General features: G+C 36.1%; 2 protein-coding genes across 4 annotated transcripts in view; both read left to right on the top strand.

Annotated features, from left to right (window-relative positions):
• Positions 1–1,670, top strand: part of dgkaa (diacylglycerol kinase, alpha a) — a 40,311-nt gene extending 38,641 nt beyond the window's left edge. For both annotated transcript variants that reach the window (XM_048177231.1, XM_048177232.1), the window contains 2 exons: positions 40–100; positions 631–1,670. In XM_048177231.1, coding sequence (XP_048033188.1) covers positions 40–100; positions 631–708 — 139 coding nt within the window. In that variant the 3' untranslated portion in view covers positions 709–1,670. The remainder of the gene's footprint in view (positions 1–39; positions 101–630) is intronic.
• Positions 1,671–2,960: 1,290 nt separating this feature from the next.
• tamalin (trafficking regulator and scaffold protein tamalin) lies at positions 2,961–21,887 on the top strand. Of its 2 annotated transcripts, XM_048177233.1 has the most exons (8): positions 2,961–3,379; positions 9,370–9,422; positions 10,319–10,373; positions 15,322–15,424; positions 17,431–17,524; positions 18,098–18,164; positions 19,984–20,050; positions 20,605–21,887. In XM_048177233.1, the coding sequence occupies exons 1-8, from the start codon at positions 3,167–3,169 to the stop codon at positions 21,111–21,113; spliced, it is 1,161 nt and encodes a 386-aa protein (XP_048033190.1). In that variant the 5' UTR covers positions 2,961–3,166; the 3' UTR covers positions 21,114–21,887. The 2 variants fall into 2 exon arrangements, with proteins under 2 accessions (XP_048033190.1, XP_048033191.1); XM_048177234.1 differs by lacking the exons at positions 2,961–3,379; positions 9,370–9,422 and adding an exon at positions 9,445–10,183.
• The last annotated feature ends 1,314 nt before the right edge of the window (positions 21,888–23,201 follow it).

Here is a 23,201-nt window from a genome sequence, read left to right on the forward strand (position 1 = left end):
ACCTAAGTGTTTAATTCAAAAATGCACACTCATTTATAGGACAAAGAAGCCGTTGCCCATGCAGATTGATGGAGAACCGTGGATGCAGCCACCTTGCACCGTAAGAGTCCACCACTTTCAAAATACTACCTTTTTACACCTTTTTACCTTTTTTGAATCTGATCACTAAAAAGATTTATTCAGATTCATAGACTGATTTGTTCAGTAACCATTTCTGCAGATTACATTGTAAGTGGTGAAAAGTGAGTGTCTTTTTGTGTTTTATGAGTGAGTCATTTGATTCATTCACTCAGCTTAGTGGTTCATGACCAAAACGAGTCTTATTAAAATGTGCGTCTACAAATCTACTAAGAAATGACATAAACTGTGTTTAAGCATCATAAGTGTTGTTTCCAGATGAATAAAAAATACAGCTATCATTTATATGCCTAAATTAAGATTTGTAGTGAAAGATAACAAAAAGGATTTGTTTAAAAATACTGATTCATTCATCACTAAAACTCGCTTTAAATTTAAATGACAAATATTAATATTAATTAATTGTATTTAAACTTTAGTTTAGACCAATTAAAACATGTCAGCATTAAATGAGATTTAACTTATTTTATCATTTTTATTTTTCTTCCTCAGATTCACATCACACATAAGAACCAAGCCAGTATGTTGATGGGCCCTCAAGCCAAATCTGGCTTTTTCAACCTGAAATAGAGTTTACCTGCGCTTGAGGATGATCCAGATCGCTTCAAAACTGTGTGTGCATTTAACAAGGACTCTGAAGCCAATGAACGTTTAAAGCCGCTATGTAAATTTTGCAAAAAATGCTTACTAAGGTTTTAGCTCTTACTCAAATCCTTGTGTGTTTTTAGGAGATTATCCTTACATGAGGTACAAACTCTTCACTAGTCCATCTTTAACATCAGTTAACATACGCTCTCTTTAAAGAAATGTAGTGCTCTTAAATGGTAGGCCATGCATTTTTGCATGCATTTTTTGTTTTTGCTGTGATATACATATATCATATGCACAGTTCATTCCAAGTACAGTACATAGGTTGAATATTTGTGTTAAGGTTATGTAGATATACATAAAAATATGCATCACTCCAAAGTACCCAACGTTTGATTGCACAGTGACTTTAGAAACAACTCTGCAGTGCTTTTTGTTTTTCCTTTAGATTTGTTTTTCTCAGCTAAGCCTAAATCTTCTGTTGCTACTGCAGTTACTAATCATGAATGTCAAGATTAATCCAAGGTGCCAGTGTGCTCTTTACCAGAACAATGACTAGAGTTAGCAAATCAAAATCTGATAAGCTTTATGAGACATAGAATTTATTTGCTGTTAAATTGTACACCTAAAATAGTAGGTGTAATATTTTAATAGTATATTGAAATGAAATCCACGGAATGTTAAATAATTTTATTAGGTTTCATTGTATTAAGAATGTATTGTGTAAATTAATGATTTTGCAACATTTCATACATTTGCATAGTGCTAGTTCTCTGTTATTCTATTTCCTTAAGATAACTCAATGGGCAAAATCCTAAAGGTTTTAGATTGCACACTGCAAATGAATGGCACTCTGGCAAGCTTTATAATTTTATGTTGTTCCTGAGAATGTAGAGGATCTATTAATTTTGTGAATTTGTCTGAATAAACATTTCAATGTTTAATGATTCTCATTGATGTCTCTTTGTTTTGATAAGTCTAATGTCATATTGCCTCAACGCTTTTAACCGCATTTAAGCACTAGAGGGCGCCATCAGTTTGAATCATTTTACACTAGCCTGATCAAGCAATCGGGTTCAAGTTCATTTTCTCATATAACTGGGCTACTGAATCTTAAGTTTTGTATGTATAGCCAGGCATACACCAAAATACTCAACTGAAACGAGTAGACTCTCATACTTAGCTCTCATATAATTTCTTAAAATAGCCCAAATATTAATAAATTAATATCAATATTTACATGAGCTCAATTTTTTTTTTTTTTACCAAAATGTTGTGAATAGTTGTCTAATCCTTAATTGTGTTTGGTTTCAACTCAAGGTTCACCATATTTTAAAAACTTTCACTAACCTATATACATATTAGCTATAGCCTATCTGATTGTGATTGATTAGTCAGTGGACGTATTGCTCTTTTGAGTCGAATCTTTTTAATGACTCGGTTCACCAAACGCGTACGCCATGTATCGGACTGAAAACAACTCAATGATTCATTGAGCCAAAATTATATAGAGTTACTACTTGGGTTGGAAAACAGTAAAGCAAAACGCACTAGATTTCTTTGTGAAGCTTTTATGTTATTTATATGATGATTCTTTTTTCCTGTTTATTTTTGTATTATTATTACCTTATTATTTATACTAATATTATTTTATTATTAATAATATTATTTATACTATGCTGTACATTTTCTATTTCTTTGTTGTAGTTTATATTTGTTAAGTACTTGTATATTATATGCTGGAAATCAATTTTTTTTTAAATGATTCACTGAGCCGTTCGAACGAACCGATCGTGAGCTGATGGAGGGAATCGAGGAGTTGAATGATGTGGCTAAAAGTAAGTTACTTTAATATAAAAACACAACGATATATTACAAATAAAATTTCTTAGAAATATACGTTTATTGTGTAACCGTTTTGTCAACTCACAAAATCCACATAATTGGTTTTAATAAATAAAAGTCAAACACTTGAAATTAAAGTACTTTTCAAGACTTATTAATTCACCCTTGAAAATAGTGTTAACTAAATGCCTTAAATGTAATCGTAAATAATACTACTTATACCTGCAAAACAGTTTCAATGTATGGTCGTTCCTAAGTTTCTCTTAAAAAACCAAAACATCGCTTCTGTGCATGACGGCCAATCGCATCGCGCCAATTGTATATCCCCGCCCCCCTTTTAATATTTTAGCATCGCTAGGTCCCTCCCACTTTTCAAGTACTTCCAACACACATGTGCTTTGCTTTTGTTAACCCGACGAGTCTGTCCGCAGATGCTGCTGCTGCTGCTGAGACTGAAAGCTAGAGCTGGGGATTATTGCACAAGCCAAAGTGTAGGCTGGTGCCGAGTGGGTGTCTCCTCACCCACACTCAGTACTTTTCATCTCTTGCTCTTCTTTCATCTGCTGTTACTTGCTTATTGAGTGACACGCGGACTATGAAAAATATGACTTTCCGACGCGTGAAGAAGCTGAACTCAAACGAGCCGGACAGCGGGTCGTTGTGTCATGACAGCGGAGATATCTACTTTACGTCCTCCAAATCGGACAGCTGTGGGACTGTGGAGCGTGGACCCTCAAACTCCACGGAGGTTTATAATTATAAGACCCTCGCTTACTCTGGAGGGACCCTACCGAGGAACTTTAAGAAGGTTAGAGCATTTCATTTTAGTTTCTAGATTCGATACGCTGTATTTGACTCCTGTTTACATGTGCATTGGCAGTTTACACACAAGTCATCAGTTTATGTTATGATATTTATCTAACTTTTAATTCCCTGCTGGAAAAAAAAAAGTCCAGGCTTAGATGATTTGCTGGGCTTAGTCAGCCTCTCTATGGTCAAACTGGTATTTTAGGTGGTTTTAGAAAAATTCTGAGCACTTTTTTCAGCTAGCTAAGACTATCTTAAACCAGACCAATGAACCATTTTAGACTGGTTTAAGCTGTTTATTTCACAGCAGTCGAGCTATTATATGACAAAAAAAAAGCAGGAAATCCTGCTAAAACATCTTAAACTATGTTATTAAGATTTTAGCTGGGTTAAGCTGGTCTGGCCAAACTAATGTTTAGCTGGTCTTGACCAGCTGAGACCAGCACACCAGTTTTTGTTTTCTTCAGCTAGGTTGAGCTGTAGTTTCCACAGTATGTTAATACTGAACTCGGTCACACTTCATTACTATCAGCTACTAGAGTAAAAACTTTAGAAGTAATATTACACTTGTTAGCCACTTTTATATCTGTCCTCTATGCATGAACATCTTGAATGTATTGTATGATTTTGTCTGGCCTTAATTAAGCACAGAAACAATCCTGTGATGAGTTTGCTTGATTAGAACCAGCAGTGTTCATGCGCCACTCAAGTTAGATTAGTTTGAAGGCACACAAGTTCATCTCCATCTCTCTTAATGACTTTATATGCCATCGTCATTGGCTAGAACTGGACATTTTGGATGTTTCGCTTATTAACACACCTGATTCGTATCATCAGCACATTGTTTGATGCTCTGAACTGGGCAGGAGACATTCAAAATGTACAATTCTGGAATGCTGCAGGTTTAATAACCATAGTTGAAGGGGAGTAGTTAAAGTAGGTAGTCCTTGTATGAGTCTTGTCCTGAATGATTCAAGCAGTTGTCACACTTTGCTTGGCATGTGAAGAATTTCTAGATCTGCGTTCATTCACACCTGTCCATCTGTGTGCATCTGTGACCATCAGCGTGTGACGGTTCCTCCTGAAGAACCTTATTTGCATGTATGTGTGTGAACAGTCATGCAAAGATTTAGGAGTGGCTACACTTTTTTTCATTTCTGAATGATTCTGAATCATTAGTGATGAGATTTGACCGCACACTCACTTGAAAAAAGTTTTTATTAACCAACGTTTCGGCACAAAGCCTTTGTCATGGTAAAACTTTTTGCAAGTGAGTGTGCGGTCAAATCTCATGTATATTCTGAATCATTAGCGATCATAAAACACAGATCTCTCATATCATGCCATAGAAAGTAGAGATTGCAATGCCATGACACCACTGCGCATTCAAATCAAACACCAGAACTAACTTATTTTATTCATAGTTTGCAAAAATTTGCCCAAGGTCAAAGGTTGTGTACTTAACTTTAGGTAGCAACCATTCATTCTCAAGTGAGAAATGCATAGAGCCTAAACTGGCTCAAACAAGAGGAAAATACATTTTCACATGAATCATTTTATATTAAACATTTATTAATAATATTATATATATTTTGTTATTTAAATTAGATTTCCATTTACATATCAGAACATGTATTATTTATTTTATTCTATTTATATTATTATTAGGGGTGTGACGAGACAGTTTCACGAGCAAACTCGAATTTCACGAGACGAGACGAGACAAGATTTTTACACATTATTTATAAGAAATCCTCAATGGTGAAATAAGACTAGAAAAAATATTCTCAGGTGTATTTGAAAGTTTTAACTAATCATCTTGTAATGAATGTCATTTCAGTTCTACTAATAAAAACAGTTAAATAAAAAGTTAAAACTTTACAATAAAGTCTCATTTATTAACATTAATGTATTAACCAACATCAACTAACATGAGCAATCATTTGCTACAGTATTTATTAATCTTGGTTTATGTTAGTTAATAAAAAAGTCATTCATTGTTAGTTCATAGTTTAAAGTGCATTAACTAATGTTAACAAATGAAACCTTGTTGTTTGTGCTTAATACGATTAAGAGAAAACTGTTATTCGTTTTCTGGTAACACTTTCATTAAGTGCAACATAATGGCACTCTCTCAATATTCAAAGTGCAAATAAGACCAAATTTTTCTTTGATACAGAGCTGAGAGATGGTTACAACTACACTGCCCAGCCTAAAATAGCTTTCATATTGAGAGATACTTGCATTCATCAGGGAGCCGCTTTCAAAATGCGAGGTATTGAAATCGCGTTTGAATGCGCGCTCGCGTTTACTTTCACTTTCAGCGATCGCGCGTACTCTGTGAATATGGAGCGGCGGCGACCGTTATCCAATGAATTTATGTTTTTTTTTAAATACAAAGCAAAAGGACAGTGGAGGCGTAATGTAAATGTAGCGGTGGCATATTCTTTCCTAATATCCTAACACTCTTCATGGCAACATCACAAGACTACTTTTCGCCTCGACGAGAAATCTCGTCACAGTTTAGTCTCGCGAGATCTCGTGACATGAGATCTCGTCACACCCCTAATTATTATTATTAATAATGCAAATTAGATTTGCACTTACATATCTGAAAATGTTTCCCGGTACTGTTGCTGATATTATTATTATTACACCAATTTGTAATGGATGGATGGATGGATGGTTGGTAGGTAGGTATAGACAGTGTCTAGTATAAAGTATCCCACGCTTCCTTCCAAATCTAAAGAGAGACATTAATCTGCTGCTTACCTCTACACCGTACTCGGCTTTCGGCAAAAGGAGTTGCTCTCCTGGGCTTTGACCGTACAGATGTGAGCCAGCTCGGTTCTGGCCCTTGGGTTTAGACACACTGAAGTGTGTTTCATGGTCACTCATGGTGTAAAGTGTTTCCCGGTGCCTTTGGACCACCCACATGCAGGTCTGACTCTCTTGAGTAACTGTAAACAGCTCGTATGTGTCCCTGCTGAATTCTGGCCCTGCTTTTTTACAGTCCACCTCCTGTGTGGCCAGCCGAGCCATTTTATGGAACCTGACCAAGTGTCCGGGGCAGTGAAGCCCTTTTTGGATTGTCTGTGACCTCTGTGGTGTGGAAGTGAATTTACTGTGGAATTGAAAAAGCCTGAGTAAACAGGGTTTAGTGTGGTTTTGTTGTTGATCGTGTCATGAAATGGCTTTTGAAATTCAAATAGGTCTGATATGATCTCAGTACCTCTGGGTAGCTGTCTGGTGGCAATCAAAACAACATCTATAATCTAGTATGTGTTATGGCTCTGATGTTCTTAAAGGGATAGTTCACCCAAAAATGACAATTCTGTCATCATATATTCACCCTCATGTCATTTCAAATGTGTATGACTCTCTTTATTATGGAAGTTTGTTTCTGTCACAAAATAATAATAAAAGATAATTGCAATTAGGGCTGACCGATATATCGCATGCGATTGTCACGCGCATTTCGTCAGTAAAGCCGGTTCCCTGATTACCGCTAAATCGCCATCACCTGCTTTCAATGGAGCGGCATTTAATAGACAGAGCCGTAGATCACTGACAAGCTACGCAATATCGCGTTCATTATCGCAGATGAATCGCCTTCGATAATGAACGCGATATTGCGTAGCTTGTCAGTGATATGGCTCTGTCTATTAAATGCCGCTCCATTTGAAAGCAGGTGATGGCGATTTAGCGGTAATCAGGGAACCGGCTTTATGACGAAATGCGCGTGACAATCGCTTGCGAAATCGGTCAGCCCTAATTGCAATAATTTTAAACGATAAACTTTATATCTCTCAATTCTGACTTTTTAGCGCAATTGCGAGTTCATATCTCACAATTCTTTTTTTTTTTTTTATTCACAATTGCCAGTTTATAGCTCGCATTTCTGACTTATCTCAGAATTGAGTTATATAAAGTCGCAACTCGCAATTGCGAGTTATGTCAGAACTGTGGGATATAAACGTACAATTCTGACTTTTTATCGCAATTGCGAGTTTATATCTCGCAATTTTGACTTTTTTACTCCCAATTGCCAGTTTTTATCTTACAATTCAGACTTTTTTCTTCGCAATTGTTTATATCTCGCAATTCTGACTTTTTTCTCACAATTGCAAGTTTGTCTCGCAATTTTGACTTTTTTTACTCCCAATTGCCAGTTTTTATCTTACAATTCAGACTTTTTTCTTCGCAATTGTTTATATCTCGCAATTCTGACTTTTTTCTCACAATTGCAAGTTCATATCTTACAATTCTTTTTTTATTCACAATTGCCAGTTTATATCTCGCAATTCTGACTTATCTCAGAATTGAGTTATATAAAGTCGCAACTCGCAATTGCGAGTTATGTCAGAACTGTGGGATATAAACGTACAATTCTGACTTTTTATCGCAATTGCGAGTTTATATCTCGCAATTTTGACTTTTTTACTCCCAATTGCCAGTTTTTATCTTACAATTCTGACTTTTTTCTTCGCAATTGCAAGTTTATATCTCGCAATTCTGACTTTTTTTTTACTCATAATTGCCAGTTTATACATCGCAATTATGACTTTCTCAGAATTGTGAGATATAAACTTGCAATTGTGAATTTTATAGTCCAATTCTGTGGGGAAAAAGACTTTTTTCTCAGAATTGTGAGTTTATATCTCACAATTCTGATTTTATAACATGTAATTGTGACTTTATATCATGCAATTCTGAGAAAAAAGTAAGAATTGCGAGATTTAAACTCACAATTGCGAAGAAAAAAGTCTGAATTGTGAGATAAAAACAATTATTTTTTTATTCCATGTCGGAAAAAAGCTTCCATACTTTCTAATGTGGAATGCAAAAGAAGATATTTTAAAAAATGTCTCAGTGTGTTTTGTTTTGTGTTATCCATGCATTGAAAGCCAATGAGGTCCAATGCTTTGTCATTTAGGTTTGGAATAAGAGGAGGGTGGGTAAATGATGACAGTTTTCATTTTTTTGGATGAGCTATCCATTTATGTTGGCGTATTTAAGATGTATTGGGTGGAATGGTTTTTCAATTTGCCATTTTAAGGTCAAAAACAATAGCTCCTTGACAGCTGCTTTACTCAAAAACTAGCCAACAGCAACATTTAAATGTTGTATTTTAATTTGCAGAAATGAGTCCTAAACAAAGCTTACTCACAGCGGAGTACTACATGGCAAGCTTTCGGATTGTCGGGCAGGGCAGGTTTATGAACAGCTCTCTGTATCTGGACTCCTACACTTTCGCGTGAACGCCGGGCCACAACAGGGTATTGTGCGGCGGAGAGCTTTGCTTCTCCTTCCAACTGCCCTCGAGGGACCCTCTTAGTTACATGGAAATAAATGAAGTCATTGAGGGGTCCCTACGACAATTCTCAAAGAGTACGAAAATAAAGAAAGGCAACGTTTTACTAGCTTAGGAGCGTTCGTGCACAAAGTGCACTTTGTGGAAAGCTGAAGTTGTTGGGGTTGAGGTAGAAGCCCGATTGAATAGACGTCTGTAAGTGCGGGTGTAATATGAATGAATTCTTATGTCCGTTGTGTGGTTTAGGTTGTGTTTTCAAAGTTATCAGCCAGTAATCAGGGAAGTTGTTGTAGAACATGACAGAACCTGTATTCGCCAATCTGGCTACATCTTAGATCATCCTTGTGATAATTTCCATGACATTTACAGTGATATGTATACCTGTAGTTTGGAGATAAAAGAGCATGAACCAGAGAAAGCTGCGACAGAAATGGTTCAGAGTGGCGACAGGCAGACATGCCTTTCAGGTTATGTCTGTGATTGTCATCCGAGCTGTCAAACAAGAAGTGTGAAATGAACACATTGCACAACCTACAGCTCGGACTGTTTGGGAAAAGACCTGTTGATCAGGGGGGATTTCAAGTGCACAAGGGCAGATCTTCCAAAAATCACACAGACACTAATTTTCCTTCTTATCTTTCTATTTTTCCTCCTCATCTATCTGTCTTGCTGCACAGAACGGTGGGCTGCAAAAATGGAAGCCCCTCTCACAGTCTCCAGAACCACAAAGGTAAGATTGCCACTTCTTTTCTTCCACCTACACAGATTTGATTGGCGTATGCATGCGTCATCGTTATTTCCCTAAAATACACTCTATTTATTCAGACAGTTATGAAAACGTCAGACCATAGTCATTCACGCCTTTTACAAGGTGTAATGGAATAAAAATAACCCCATTTGAACAAACACAATTATATGTTTACATAAATGGCCTTTTTCAGAGGACCAAATGAATGAAATGAGGCCTGAATGAACCTGTGAATAAAAAGGTAGTGTGTGTTGGATCAGCCAGATGGTCAGATACACGTATCTTTCTTCACTGTATGTATGTGTCTCTTTATTGTTGAGTATATGCAGATGCATAATTCATGAGTGCCTAATGATGTAAGAGTGCTTTCAGAAAAACAGGGGTCTTGTCATATCGAAGTATTCATGATTTACATGTTTGAATCTACAGATTTCTTAATTGTCTAGACGGCTACTATTACAGAAGTCATCTCTAGTTTAAAGTGTGGTAGTCATTCATGCCCTGAGGTTGATGTTATTGAGAAAAAAAAAAACACTGTATATGTATGAAACTGAAAGCACACTGAAAGCATAGTTTAAGAATGAGCTGTTCAGATGTCACACCCAGAATTGGGTGCTTTTTTTTTTGCTTTTAGTCCTTTTTCACACGTTTCCTATTACGCCATGAAGACACATCCTCCACTATAGCAGTATCATGGGGTTGATTATGCATTTCCTCTGTGATATTTCATCATCCTTGTTCCTGTAAGCATTGACAGTTTGACAAGGTTGTGGATTGAGACTAAACCATTCAGAACGTCACTTTACTAAGACCGTCTCTGTACAGCAGCCCTTTCCTCTGCTCATATTAACAGAATACTTTGCTGAATTTCCTTCCAGGAAAACAGTGATCCTGGAGAAGAAAGAGGAGGAGGCCTTTGGCTTTGAAATCCAGGTAAGAGGGATTTAGAAACTCAGTCACTGTAAATGAGATGTATATTATAAGTAATATATCATGTAAAATAATATATAATGTAAAACCTTTTTAAAAAAGATTTAGGGTATGTTTACATGATAACGGCACCGTTTTTCCCTCGTTTTTCACATACCGATGACAAGGTTGTCAAAATGGTCCTCGTTCACACAGATTAAAAACAACTTAAAGGGATAGTTCACCCAAAAATGAAAATTTGATGTTTATCTGCTTACCCCCAGGGACATCCAAGATGTAGGTGACTTTGTTTCTTCAGTAGAACACAAATGATGATTTTAACTCCAACCGTTGGGGTCTGTCAGCCATATAATGGGTGTCAATGGGAACTTCTTTTATAAGAGTAAATAAAACTTGCTTAGACAAATCCAAATTATACCCTGCGGCTCATGACGGACACATTAATGTCCTAAGACACGAAACGATCGGTTTGTGCGAGAAACCGAACAGTATTTATATCATTTTTTACCTCTAATACACCACTATGTCCAACTGCGTTCAGCACTCGTTTAGTGAGGTCTGATCGCGTTCTGACAATGGAAGTAATGTCTAGCACTCATTGAAGTATAAGCACGAGACATCACTGCCGTTGTCAGAGCGCGATCAGGCCTCACTAAACGAGTGCTGAACGCAGTTGGACATAGCGGTGTATTAGAGGTAAAAAAATTGATATAAATACAGTTCGGTTTCTCGCACAAACAGATTGTTTCGTGTCTTAGGACATCAATGTGTCGTCATGAGCCGCAGGGTTTAATTTGGATTTGTCTGTGCGTGTTTTTTTGACTCTAATAGATTGTGTTACCATTGACATGCATTATACGACTGACAGATGGCAAAGGTTGGAGTTAAAAATCATCATTTGTGTTCTACTGAAGAAACAAAGTCACCTGCATCATGGATGCCCTGGTGGTAAGCAGATAAACATCAAATTTTCATTTTTGGGTGAATTAGCCAGTAGTTGGCGATGTCACTTTGTAAAGAAACTCTACACGCCTGTAGACTGAACAAGTAATACGCACACGCATGACGTCACCGTTTTCACAAATTCACTTTTTTGAAGTTTACACGGAAACGATAACAGTATCTTTGTTTAAAAAAAAAAAAGTGCACTTTGAAACCCATTTTCAAAAGTTTGCATTTTCAGGACCCCAAAAATGCAAAAAGTTTTCTGTTTTTAGTTGGAAATGGTGTCATGAAGCTTGTACATGTGGGTGGGCTGCTCAGGATTAAATAAAAGCAAGACCTTGGATGAAAGATCTCTTCATTGTTAAATAGCGGTTATATTTAGCTTTAAGGTCTCACTTGTGATTACACTGCAGTGGATGGCACCTCATTTCAACAGAATCAAGTATTAGCTAAGGTTTATCCATGTATAATCCAGTTGTAGTTTTGACAGAATCAAAAATCTCGGTGTGGGAACCTAATTGTCTGTCTTAGCTTGTTTTCTTGTAATTTATTCCTCACAACACTCGCTTTATCAAAGCCCGGTTCCTCAATGTGGAACCGATTATGAACTCTACATTAGTAATTATTTATCCCGCTTCAAAGCAGTATGTCATTTGTTATGACAAATGTGCCAGATAGCTATATTTAGTAATGTATAATAGTTCAGATGCAGGATGGAGGACCCCTCCTTTCCTGCCTTGTCCTCTAGTATAGGATATGACATCAAGTTTTTGTCACATGATAGGCGACATATCAAGAAATGAATTGTTTTCTGGGACGGCATACTGTAGACAACATTGTTTGAGTCTCTTTGCAGCGGGGATACGGTTGGCCATATCTACTATGTAAATATGTCTGTACTTTGCATCCTGAGGCTCTTAGTGTCTCAGAGATTCGTGTAAGCATTTGGAGTGTGTGGGAAGAGGAAGGAAGCAGACGATTCCAAACGTTTGAAAACACTTTACAAATGATTCACGTTTCAGAGATGTTTGCATTTTTTTTTTGTTTTTTTTGTGGCTTTTCTTAAAGGGACAGTTCACCCAAAAAATGATGTTTTCAAAATTTACTCATCCTCGTGATATTTGAAACATGTGTTAGCTTCTTTCTTCTGTAATATATTAAATAAGTTTTTTGTAGCAGAATGAGAATATCAAAAATGCTGGTTTTCCGTACAATGAAAGTGAATGGTGACTGGCTGTTCTGCAAGATTTTCAGTGAATATCGGATGAAATGTCAGTATGTTTCTCACGTAAATCTGTTGCATGGTTTTCGAAGACTTGAAATATAGCACACAAGTCATATGGACCACTTTTTATGGTGCCTTTTTGGTCCCAGTCCCCATTCACTTTCATTGTAATGGTAAGGAGCAGCGTGAGCTTTCTTTAAAACATCTTTTGTCCTCTGCTGAAGAAAGAAAGTCATAGGGGTTTGTAACAGTGGGTGAGTAAATGATGACAGAAATGATGACCGTTTTTGGGTGAACCATACCTTTAAGATAATCTTCATGAAGTCATCAAGAGTTTAGTCAGATTCACCTTTCTTTTTTGACAAAATGAGGTTTAACAGTGTCCTCCGCTCACGAAGCTGTTAACCTCAACAACTGCTTTGGGTTTCAGAATAGGAAATGAGCACCAACATCAGTCATCCTCAAAGCCGTTGAAATGAAGCGTTCCTACGCATTTTACACGCTTAAGAAATTGTCATTCATTGTGAAAGCGAAACATCGTGAGAGCTTAGAGCCACAGCGCGTCACTTTGGTGACTGGTGAAAACATTGCGCGCCGCAAAAAAACATTATGGCTCCATGCACATCAGGAAACTAGCAGCAAATTGAGATGCTCATTTGAATCTGCTCATGTCAGAGAACCAAAGATACCACTGATACTAAAGGCACTAACATGCAAATGACCCTTCCAAATGGCGTCAGTATATCAGCATGTGCGTCTTGACATGAGCTACTGATTACAGTTATGGTGGAAACTGAAGCTGATATTTTGCATATCGACTTCTCACTGAGTCTCTTCCTGCTCTGTTTTAAGCTCTTGCTGTGCAGAGGTGCATTGTATTCTTAACTCATAGAATTTGAAGTGTAATTCTCTAAAATATCTCACATCAACCTGATGTGTTATAGCTGCTTAACATCCTTCAGTTTACACAGAGATTCATATGGTAGTCCACTGAAGCTGACTTAAGTTGTTTTATTGTAGAGTAGATAAACTTCACAAGATCTTACTGGTGCAAACTTCATTGTATTGCTATTATTTAAAATATTACTTTTATAAACTTAATTTTTTTACTCAATTTACATAATTTAAATTTAAAACATATATTATCCAGCCATTTTGAAAACCACTTGACCCATGTAGGGTCATGGATATACTATTTTATTGTATTATATTGTGTTATATTATAATATTTTGTATTATCCATCTACATTATATATATGTTATGTTATGTTATGTTATGTTATGTTATGTTATGTTATGAAAAATGAAATAAAAGTTTGTATTTACATTTATTTTGGATATGATTAATCGCAATTAATCGTGATTAATCATTTGACGACACTAGTTATGTTATGTTATGTTATGTTATGTTATGTTATGTAGTGCTGTCAAACTATTAATTTGTGATTAATCGCATCCAAAATAAAAGCTTGTATTTACATTTATTTTGGATGTGATTAATCGCGATTAATCGTGATTAATCATTTGACGGCACTAATTATATTATGTTATATTTTATGTTATGTTATGTTATGTTATGTTATATTATTTAGTGCTGTCAAATTATTAATTTGTGATTGATCACATCCAAAATAAAAGTTTGTGTTTACTTTTATTTTGGATGCGTTTAATTGTGATTAATAGATTTTCACGGCACTAATATATTATATTATATTATATTATATTATATTATATTATATTATATTATATATTTTGTGCTGTCAAATGATTAATTCACGATTAATCGCATCCAAAATAAAAGTTTGTATTTACTTTTATTTTGGATGCGATTAATTGTGATGAATCGTTTTTCACAGCACTAATTATATTATATTATATTATATTATATTATATTATATTATAGATTTAGTGCTGTCAAATGATTAATTCATGATTAATCACATCCAAAATAAAAGTATATTATATTATATTATATTATATTATATTATATTATATTATATTATATTATATTATATTATATTATATATTGTAGATTTAGTGCTGTCAAACGATTAATTCATGATTAATCACATCCAAAATAAAAGTATATTATATTATATTATATTATATTTTATTATATTATATTATATTATTAAAAGTAAATGTAACTTGTTACACCTCTGAAAATCTTTCCTTTTTGACTGATTATCACTCTAAAATGCTTCATGTTACAGAAGTAAAATGTGTTTTGACACCAAGTAAACTCGCTGTATCTTTTGCTAACGCTCAGAAATGGTCTTAAAATGTAAAATGCTGATCAACCAAAAAATATTGTTAGCCTCAGCTAGTTGGCTTGGAGTTATTTGGGCGTAATGAACTGCTATAGAGTTCAAACATCCAAATGACAACAAAACACAGACTTTTCAAATGGCCTAGTTTCGGTGTGCCTTGTTTATCAAGGATGTTTGCATGCGAGTAAACCACCTGGAGCCATTCCTCACGTTCAGCTTCCTTTAAGCCATTGAGTCTGTCAGTCAGTCTTTGTGAAGCCGTGCAGGTCAACAATCTAGTCTTTGAGCACATGTTGGTGTTAAGCCACTGTGGAAAGGCTATCAGACCTGATTTAGCAATGCTACGTCGAACAATAAGCCCCAGCTTTCAAGAAAATGGCACACCTTTGCTAGCTAGTCTATGACTCATTTTGTTTACTTTAGTATAATCTGAATGCATATCTATAAATAACATTACTCCCAGCACAAGAGACAGCATTGTTTACCATCCTTTTCGTGTGTGTGTCTGCAGACGTACGGACTGCATCACCAGAGTGAGAACTCGGTGGAGATGTGCACCTTTGTTTGCAAAGTTCACGAAGACAGTCCTGCCCAACTTGCAGGCCTTAAAATCGGTAAGTGTGCTTACATTAACACCACCCTTAATGTTTGCTCATTCAATCCTGCTCTAAACCAGCATTTGACACAAAGGCTAGAATATTCAGAGTGGTCCTCGGGGTCAAAGGGAGTACATTTCAAAGCAATAACAAGGATCAGTTTCCCTCATCCACCTCTTGAACATCCTGTTTTGTAGTAAAATGAGTCTCTGTGAACGGGAGTAATATTTCAGAAGGCTTGCAAATGTCTTGCTTTCTGACAGCAGGACAGTTGAGTGGCAGCCCTACTGTTTAAGCAAGAGCAAATATTACAGCGCAGCACCCACGCAGACAGTTGATGGATTTTTACTCTTTCAAACTGTAAAACAGGATACAGTCAAGCCACTCTGTGGCTTTTTGTGGGCTGCATGTTTATATACAAGCTCTATTTTAATCTGCAAATTTTTTTTTCTGAACATTTCTTTTGTTTCCTTTTTGTTTGAGCTCTTGTTGTACTTGGCATAAATCGTTTATCCGGGCATAAATAAAATGGAGCTTTTTAGTCCAAAAAATCTAGAAGATAATTTAGCATTTTTAAGCCATGAGTTCCCTTTAGAAAATGTGACAATTTTCAAATTTAATAAATACTCTATGTTAAAATGTTTGGAGTCTCATGCTCACTAAGACTGCATTTATTTGGTCAAAAATACAGTAAAAACTGTAATATTGTGAAATATTACAATTTAAACATAAGTTTTTTTTTTTTTTAACATTATGTATCTTTATTGTCACTTTAATGCAAACTTATTCAGCGGAAACTTTTAAACAGTAGGTTTGTGGTTAACATTGCTTAAACTAATTTTGCTCTATGAAATAAATGTATTATATCTCAACCATGAATTTTGAAAGCATCGTTTGTTACAACGGTTGTCCGGTTCGTCACGCATGTAATTTTGCATCTTTGTGGTAGTTTAATCTTTAAAAAAAACTTGTAAGCAACTTTATTTAGAGTTTTAAAACTAGGGTTTTTTAGATTTTTAAAAAAGATTTTTAAGCAAGATTTTGTCATTGTCCTATAATGCCATATTCAGGCTTTTATGAGTTGTTAACACTTGCTGGAAATTTAATATATGCAAAAATCTGCAATCTTTTGTCTAATCTCAAAGAGAACAAACAGTTCTGCATCTAAAATACCCATTTGCTCTGTCCTAGGATCAGCTGATCTTCTCCAAAGTTTAAAATATAACAAATACTATTCATAGATAAACTGATGTCAGATCAGTAGTAAAGAGGAACTCCTACTCAGAGTTGCTGTGCGTGTGTGTTGGTTTCGCTTCCTGCATTCCCTGCATGCTTTGCGCTATTGTCGTCCTTAGTCTGTCTCTCAAAAGCACATGACCTCATCCGTTTAAGACAAGAAAACCCAAAACTCTTGTTCATTACATATCGATGTGTGAAGTCCAGCCCCTCCCCGGCAGATGTGTCCCAAAAACAAAGTTGATTTTGTATGGAGAAAAAGCTACATTTTTACATCAAATAAAATTAAGTGTTATTTTGAGTTGATTTGTAATGTGAGAAGAAAAAAAACACAAGATTATAATCTATTCCAGTGGAACACAAAAGGAGGTGTTTAGCAGAATGATTACGCTGCTCTTTTCTGTACAATGAAAGTGAATGTGATGTCAAGTTTTGAAAAAGCTCCATAATAGCAGTCCATTCAACTATATTTCAACAATAGCTTTCTGTGAGTAACAGACTAAACTGAACGTTTTCACTGAAAATGTTTCCTCTGAACTCATGCGTAACACCTGTGGTCATTCACCATTCACTTTTATTGTGTTGAAATGGGACATTCTGCAATAAGTGTCGTCTTTTGTGTTCCTTAGAAGAAAATCAGTCAATACAGGTTTCAAAATACATGAGGGTGAGTAAATAATCATGAAAGAATTGACATTTTTTGCTGGCAGCACAGCACACAAAATGTTAGTATACAGTTTCCAATTCAGATCTGTTCTCAGTTGAACACTCTTCTCTGGCGTTTGTAGGAGACACGATTGCCAGCGTGAACGACACTTCTGTGGAAGGCTTTCGCCATAAAGAAATCGTCCAGCTCATTAAATCATCAGGCGACAGCATTAGGTATGTAGATGTTCGATGTTCTTTCATGTCACACTTTCCCCAAAATAGAATGGTTTAAATTGAAACTAAATTGTTTTAAGTGTACCTGTGGTCTTTTCTGATTAGCTTGAAGAATTAGATCTGCTATTACTTGATTGGAACCACACTTTCCTTCCCCCCTTTTATTTCCTGTTTAATAAAAGATGAAAGCCCAGTGAGAATGAACCTCCATTTATAAAGTGTGGATGTGAACCACATGAATGCACAGCAGTTCATGCTTTCGCTCTCCACGGCTTTGAACACACGGGGTTATGTTGTAAATGAGAAAGTTTACAACAACCCAGTAAAAAGAGGTTTCCTCTTCATATCCATATCACCAGTGCTGGTTTTGAAATCATACACATTTGGGGGAAGGGGAGTTTTAAATTACCATTAAGCTCATATTCGCACACGTTGTGGTCTGAAGTCTGTTTTAAAGAGCTCTTTGACTTTAATTGGTGTGTTTATTAAATTGAAGGTTTGAAGACGTGTAATACCGCACGGTATAGGAAGTGGCTTTATCATGCAACACTCTGTTATTTTGTTCCTGTCTAGGCTAGAAACGGTTTACAGCAACTCTATTAGAAAAGCAGAATTGGAAGCCCGACTGCAGTACCTAAAGGTAAGTTTCTCCAACCACATGCAAACCGTCGTGCGTGTCGTCTCGTATACCGAGACGTTTACAAGTGTTGTAATGTAAGCCCAGCTTTCACACAGCTGCCCCGGTCTGGCACCAAACGCTAGTGCTGATCACACCTGTTTCCTCTCACACCCCACCTGTTCCAATGACAGTCCAGTCTTAATCCTCACATACCGCAGTACAGCTGAAAAGAAGCAAGGCACATTTTTACATTCCTCGGGACATTCTCATATGTGAAAGAAGATGCCTAGGCTATAAAGTTTAACTACAAAAAGACTACGGTTTCATTGTGGTACTCACTTCTGCAGTCTTTGAGAGTAGCTGAATCACCGTGATGGTGAACATGCTTCTAAATGTGTTCCTGTCATATTTGATACAGAGCTCTTTTGAATTCACAGTTGGATATGAGGCTGTCTTTTGTAAATGTTATAATATTAACTGAGCTGATGATGTGACTAGACGGGAAGAGTTTTACAGTCGTTCATTGGAGAACTTTAAACCAGTATGTTTTGGCACACATGCCTTTGTCATGGTTGAAAGAAGTTATTTAAATACAAACTTAAAACTCATTTAAAGTCAATCGGTGGAGTAGTAGACAGGAATGTCTGATATCTACCAATTAAACTAGTGGCTAATGGGAAAATAATGGGGATGCACCATATAATGGTGCCATATTCGTAATCAGACTTTTTTTTTTTTGAATGCTAATTTACATTTTGTTTTACATTTAGGGCATGTTGGCCATCATGTAATGCTCATGCTTTAGTGTTATCGTTAACTGGAACGGTTAAAAAAATAAAATCGAAATAAAACTGAAATATAATATAATATAATATAATATAATAATGTTACATGATGAAACCTAAACTTTGTATTTCAGCAACAGATCTAATTTCCATTTAAGTTGAAGTATCAAAATGACTAAAACTGTAATTAAAAATAAATAAATAAATAAATAAAATAAAACAATTAAAGCTTAATAGAAATAATAAAAGAACAATAAAATGGCAGTCGCATAACAAAATTACTATAAAAAAAACTAATTAAAATAAAAACTGAAAATATAAAAGCCAATTCAAAACAATAACTATAATAGTATATAAATAATACTAAAATAACACTTACAGTTAATATTTAAAAACACTAATTTAATAACTCTGTTGAATGTAATTTGTTTTAAAACCTTAAAATGAATATTCGTTTTTCATACCGAACATTATAACGTTGTTCTGCCTAAATTTACTTGTATCATTGATTTTAATTTTTTAATTTTTATATATTTAAACAAAATAGTGTTGAATTAATATCAGCCGATAACAGTTATCTCCCATAACATAAAAATAATTATCTGCTCTTTGCTATTGACCAGAATTTGAATATCAGTGCATACCAGTAAAATACTTGCCATGAGTTTAGTTTTTTTTATTGTTGTTGTTGTTGTTGTTGTTTATTTCAGATTCAGTAGAATAACAGATAAAACCAATCAAAACCTCAATAATTACAAAAAGCTTAAAAATATCATGACAAACCACTTTTTCAGTCATTCCTTCAGCAAATTAACTTTAAGAAAAGAACTATGATCTAAAAAATTGGACCCAGACAACAAAAAACTGTTATGCATTTCATTCATATATTGATGGCTTGTTGGTGTGAGAAGTAGCGATGGAGAACTGAGAGCTATGTCTGACTTCACTGACCACACACTTCCCTGTTCTCTATGATGATGGCTGGGAAAAAATAAATGAACAGACCAGCCAAACGACATGTGAAATGACTCTTACTGTGTCTTTTGTTTCTCCAGCAAACTCTGCATGAGAAATGGGATGAATACAGATCTCTAATGGTGCAAGAACAGCGGCTTGTGCATGGTGAGTTTTAGCACATGATACCAATCTTGCTAACCCAGGCCTTTGAATGATAAGCCACCAGTTGCTTATGAGGTTGTTTTAGAAGCATGTAAATGCTGGACGTGTGACATCTGAACACTTCTGCGTGTATTTATATAACACAAAACACTTCCTGTTAGCACAATGTTGTATTAGACACTTAAAGAATGTATTAAAAGAGAAACCAATTTAGAAGCATATGCTAGTATATTTCCGGCGGGACTAAGGCTCAAACCAAACATCTTAGCATAGTACTTTACTAGCCTGCAGGATCTCTTAAAGACTAATTGTAGAAAATCTTAGGTCTTAAAGTGACGGCAGCCTAATATACCTGCTGCCAAATTATGAGATAATATTAAAAACATCTATAAGGCAGTTTTTCCCCATGATAACGATGTCAAAATTGTGGCAAATGCTGAGTGGCTGATAACTTTTGAAAACCACTAGCCACAATGGCTGGTCAATCTATTAGTTAAATTCTTTTAAGTTCTCATTCTTTCAGAGGTTAATTTAGCTGTCTGTTTTCACTCTCACAGGCATCGTAATGAGTGACGTTTCTGTGTACGAGTCCCTGGAGTCAGCCGGAGTGTACGGTAGTCTGGGAGCTCCAAGCCCAGCGGCCATGCGTGCGTTACGTGGCACCGATAGCACGAGCAGCAGCGCGAGCCGCCTCAGTGCCGCCACGGCCGAGGACGATCCACTCTACCAAACCTGCATCTTCCAGGGGGAACGTGCCAACACTGCCAGCAATGATGAGCTCGACACAAACCAAGAGAAGACTCAAAGCGGCCGTCCACGGCTCATCCGGCCCGCCAGCGAGCTCTTTGCTACTGCCAAGACAACCCTGACACGCAGCGCCAGCACACGTAGCTACATGAGGGGCCCGGCATCGTCGTCATCCTCGGTGCCTAATGGAGAAAAACAGCAGTGCGGAGGGTTCAGCACACTGCAGCGCAAACCCAAACAGAAGAGCTTCAGACGGAGGCTGTTGAAATACATTCCTGGACTAAACCGACCCCTGGAAGAGGAGGAAAGCAAACTTTGAGAAACTACAATGAACTGAAATTCACTTAGCCAAAGACTGAAGGTTTAAAACAAGAGAAATGTATCCAATAAAGCACACTGAAGACCAAAATTGGAGGCCAAGATAAACCAAAGAATCTAGTGATGATCATTTTTTTTTTTTTCAGAGAGCCTGTTAATGAGAGCCTCATTCATTTCCAATGTTTAGATCAGTTTAGAAGTCATTTAATTTGAGTGTGTCAAAAGTTTCAAAGCCTTTGCTTTTAAAATCTGAACACAAAACATTTACACAGGACTGGTTGGGCAACTTAAATGTTTGTCTAAAATGCTGAGTAGGTGTGGATGTATTTCTGTTTGTTGCTGGAATATTGTTTAAAGTTCTATAACCAGTAACAGTTAACAAGACCTAAATATGTGGCGAAAATGTAGACTAAAAAAAAAATCACTTTGTCAACCCCTTAAACTTTATTAACATTGTCTAACTTTATTTCCTGGTGCACATTTTTCATCTAAATCAAGAAGCAGATGTTTGTACATATTTTGTTTAATGTTTAAGTTATTTATTTAATGTTTGTTTTCAGTTTTTGTGAAGTTTTTTTGTTGTTGTTGTTCTTTTGATATTTGAAGATGCACAAAATGAAGGATTTTTTGTTTTTATAATTTGATCATTTATATTTGAAAATACTTGGGTCCTGAAGGATATTTAATTACTGCCTTTTTGGCAAGTATTTGTAAATAACTTTTTTTTTTTTTTTTTTTTGAAAATACATATTGAAAATAAAAGGATTTTCGCTTATAATTTCTCTAGTATGCTTTTTTTGTTTTCTTCTATGTTGAATTCATATTGCCATTGCTCAGGTAATTTTTCCCAGAAGTTCCCACAAGTGCTCTTATTGTGCTTTGATTTCTTCCCAAAATATTTTTCTTTGCACTTACGATACCGGCAGCTCATACAAAAGACTACAGCCTAATGTGCTTTCCTAACCTCAGAAACAACATCTTCCTATGGGGCAGAGACTGTGTGTTTTGTTGTATGAAGGGGCTAGTTACATTCCTCTAATGCTGGGCTCTTTGAGACTTTCAGTGATGTCAAACTAATTCATTGTAGGGAATGTGTGGATCGCTGTTAGGAATATCTATTGGAATGTGCATCTAAAGAGTGACCCCAGGATTCCAGGCCACAAGCCTTGATTCTCTTGCTTTAGGTCAGAGCTGAACCCTTGCCCTCTGCCTGCACACACAAACACATTCTCCCATGGTGCTTTGACAAGACACAAACCGCATCATCATCCCAGTGTAGCGCCTGACCTTCCAGGTCACAAAATACCCCCCCTTCTGTTTTCTATGGCTCTCTTTACGTCGTTTCCCTTTTGTCTGCCTTCACAGCCGGTGCCCGTTACGTCAGAGCCTCTTTGGATGGTCACTGGTGGTGTCAGTACTGCATAACTCCCTGTGTCTTGATTAGCTATTGTTTTGTCTTCAGTTACAGAGATGGGTGTGTGGGTAACTTGTCAGCTGAAGACATAATTGGGTTTTTGAGCAGATTTTGAAGGCTGAAGTCATTTCAAGTCATGACGATTGTTAAAAAAAAAAGTGAATGCATAATTAGTTAGAAGACAAGGGGACCTAAAGCTAAGCCATGAATGGGCCATTTAATGGTTGGGCAAAACAATGGGATGACAGTTGTTGCATGTAATTAGCACAGCAAGAGAGATGGGAGCTTGGTAGAGATGGGACACTAGAGTTTATATGTGTATTCATATCTTAGTGATGTTTGCTGAAGTAAGCGTCACTATTATTATTGCTTATACTTGGGTTTGTTCTAAACCACTAAATGAAAAAAAAAAAAAAAATTTATGTGTAACTTGTTTCGCACCATGTGTGCTTTGGACTGATACTTGGTTAGGGTTTTCAGAGAAACATGCGCGCCGCCATCTTTAGAATATTGTCTTTGAACTGCCGTTTTTGCGGTAGCCCTGTATATTTCTATGGCATCGCTGTTGAAGAATAATTAGCTGGTGAAGTGGATTTACGTGTTGTAGAGTTAATGAAAGTTATCATGAGCATTGTTATGTTTAAAGCAGATGTCTTAACAAATGTCAGTAGACCG

This window comes from Megalobrama amblycephala, linkage group LG24 (genome assembly GCF_018812025.1).
Source record: "Megalobrama amblycephala isolate DHTTF-2021 linkage group LG24, ASM1881202v1, whole genome shotgun sequence".
In the NCBI taxonomy this organism is placed as follows: Eukaryota; Metazoa; Chordata; class Actinopteri; order Cypriniformes; family Xenocyprididae; genus Megalobrama; species Megalobrama amblycephala.

Coding starts and splice junctions, on each gene's coding strand:
- tamalin (XM_048177233.1), top strand. CDS start 3,167: ATGAAAAATATGACTTTCCGACGCGTGAAGAAGCTGAACTCAAACGAG. Junction 10,374..15,321: donor CCTTTGGCTTTGAAATCCAG/GTAAGAGGGATT, acceptor GTGTGTCTGCAG/ACGTACGGACTGCATCACCA. Junction 17,525..18,097: donor TCATCAGGCGACAGCATTAG/GTATGTAGATGT, acceptor GTTCCTGTCTAG/GCTAGAAACGGTTTACAGCA.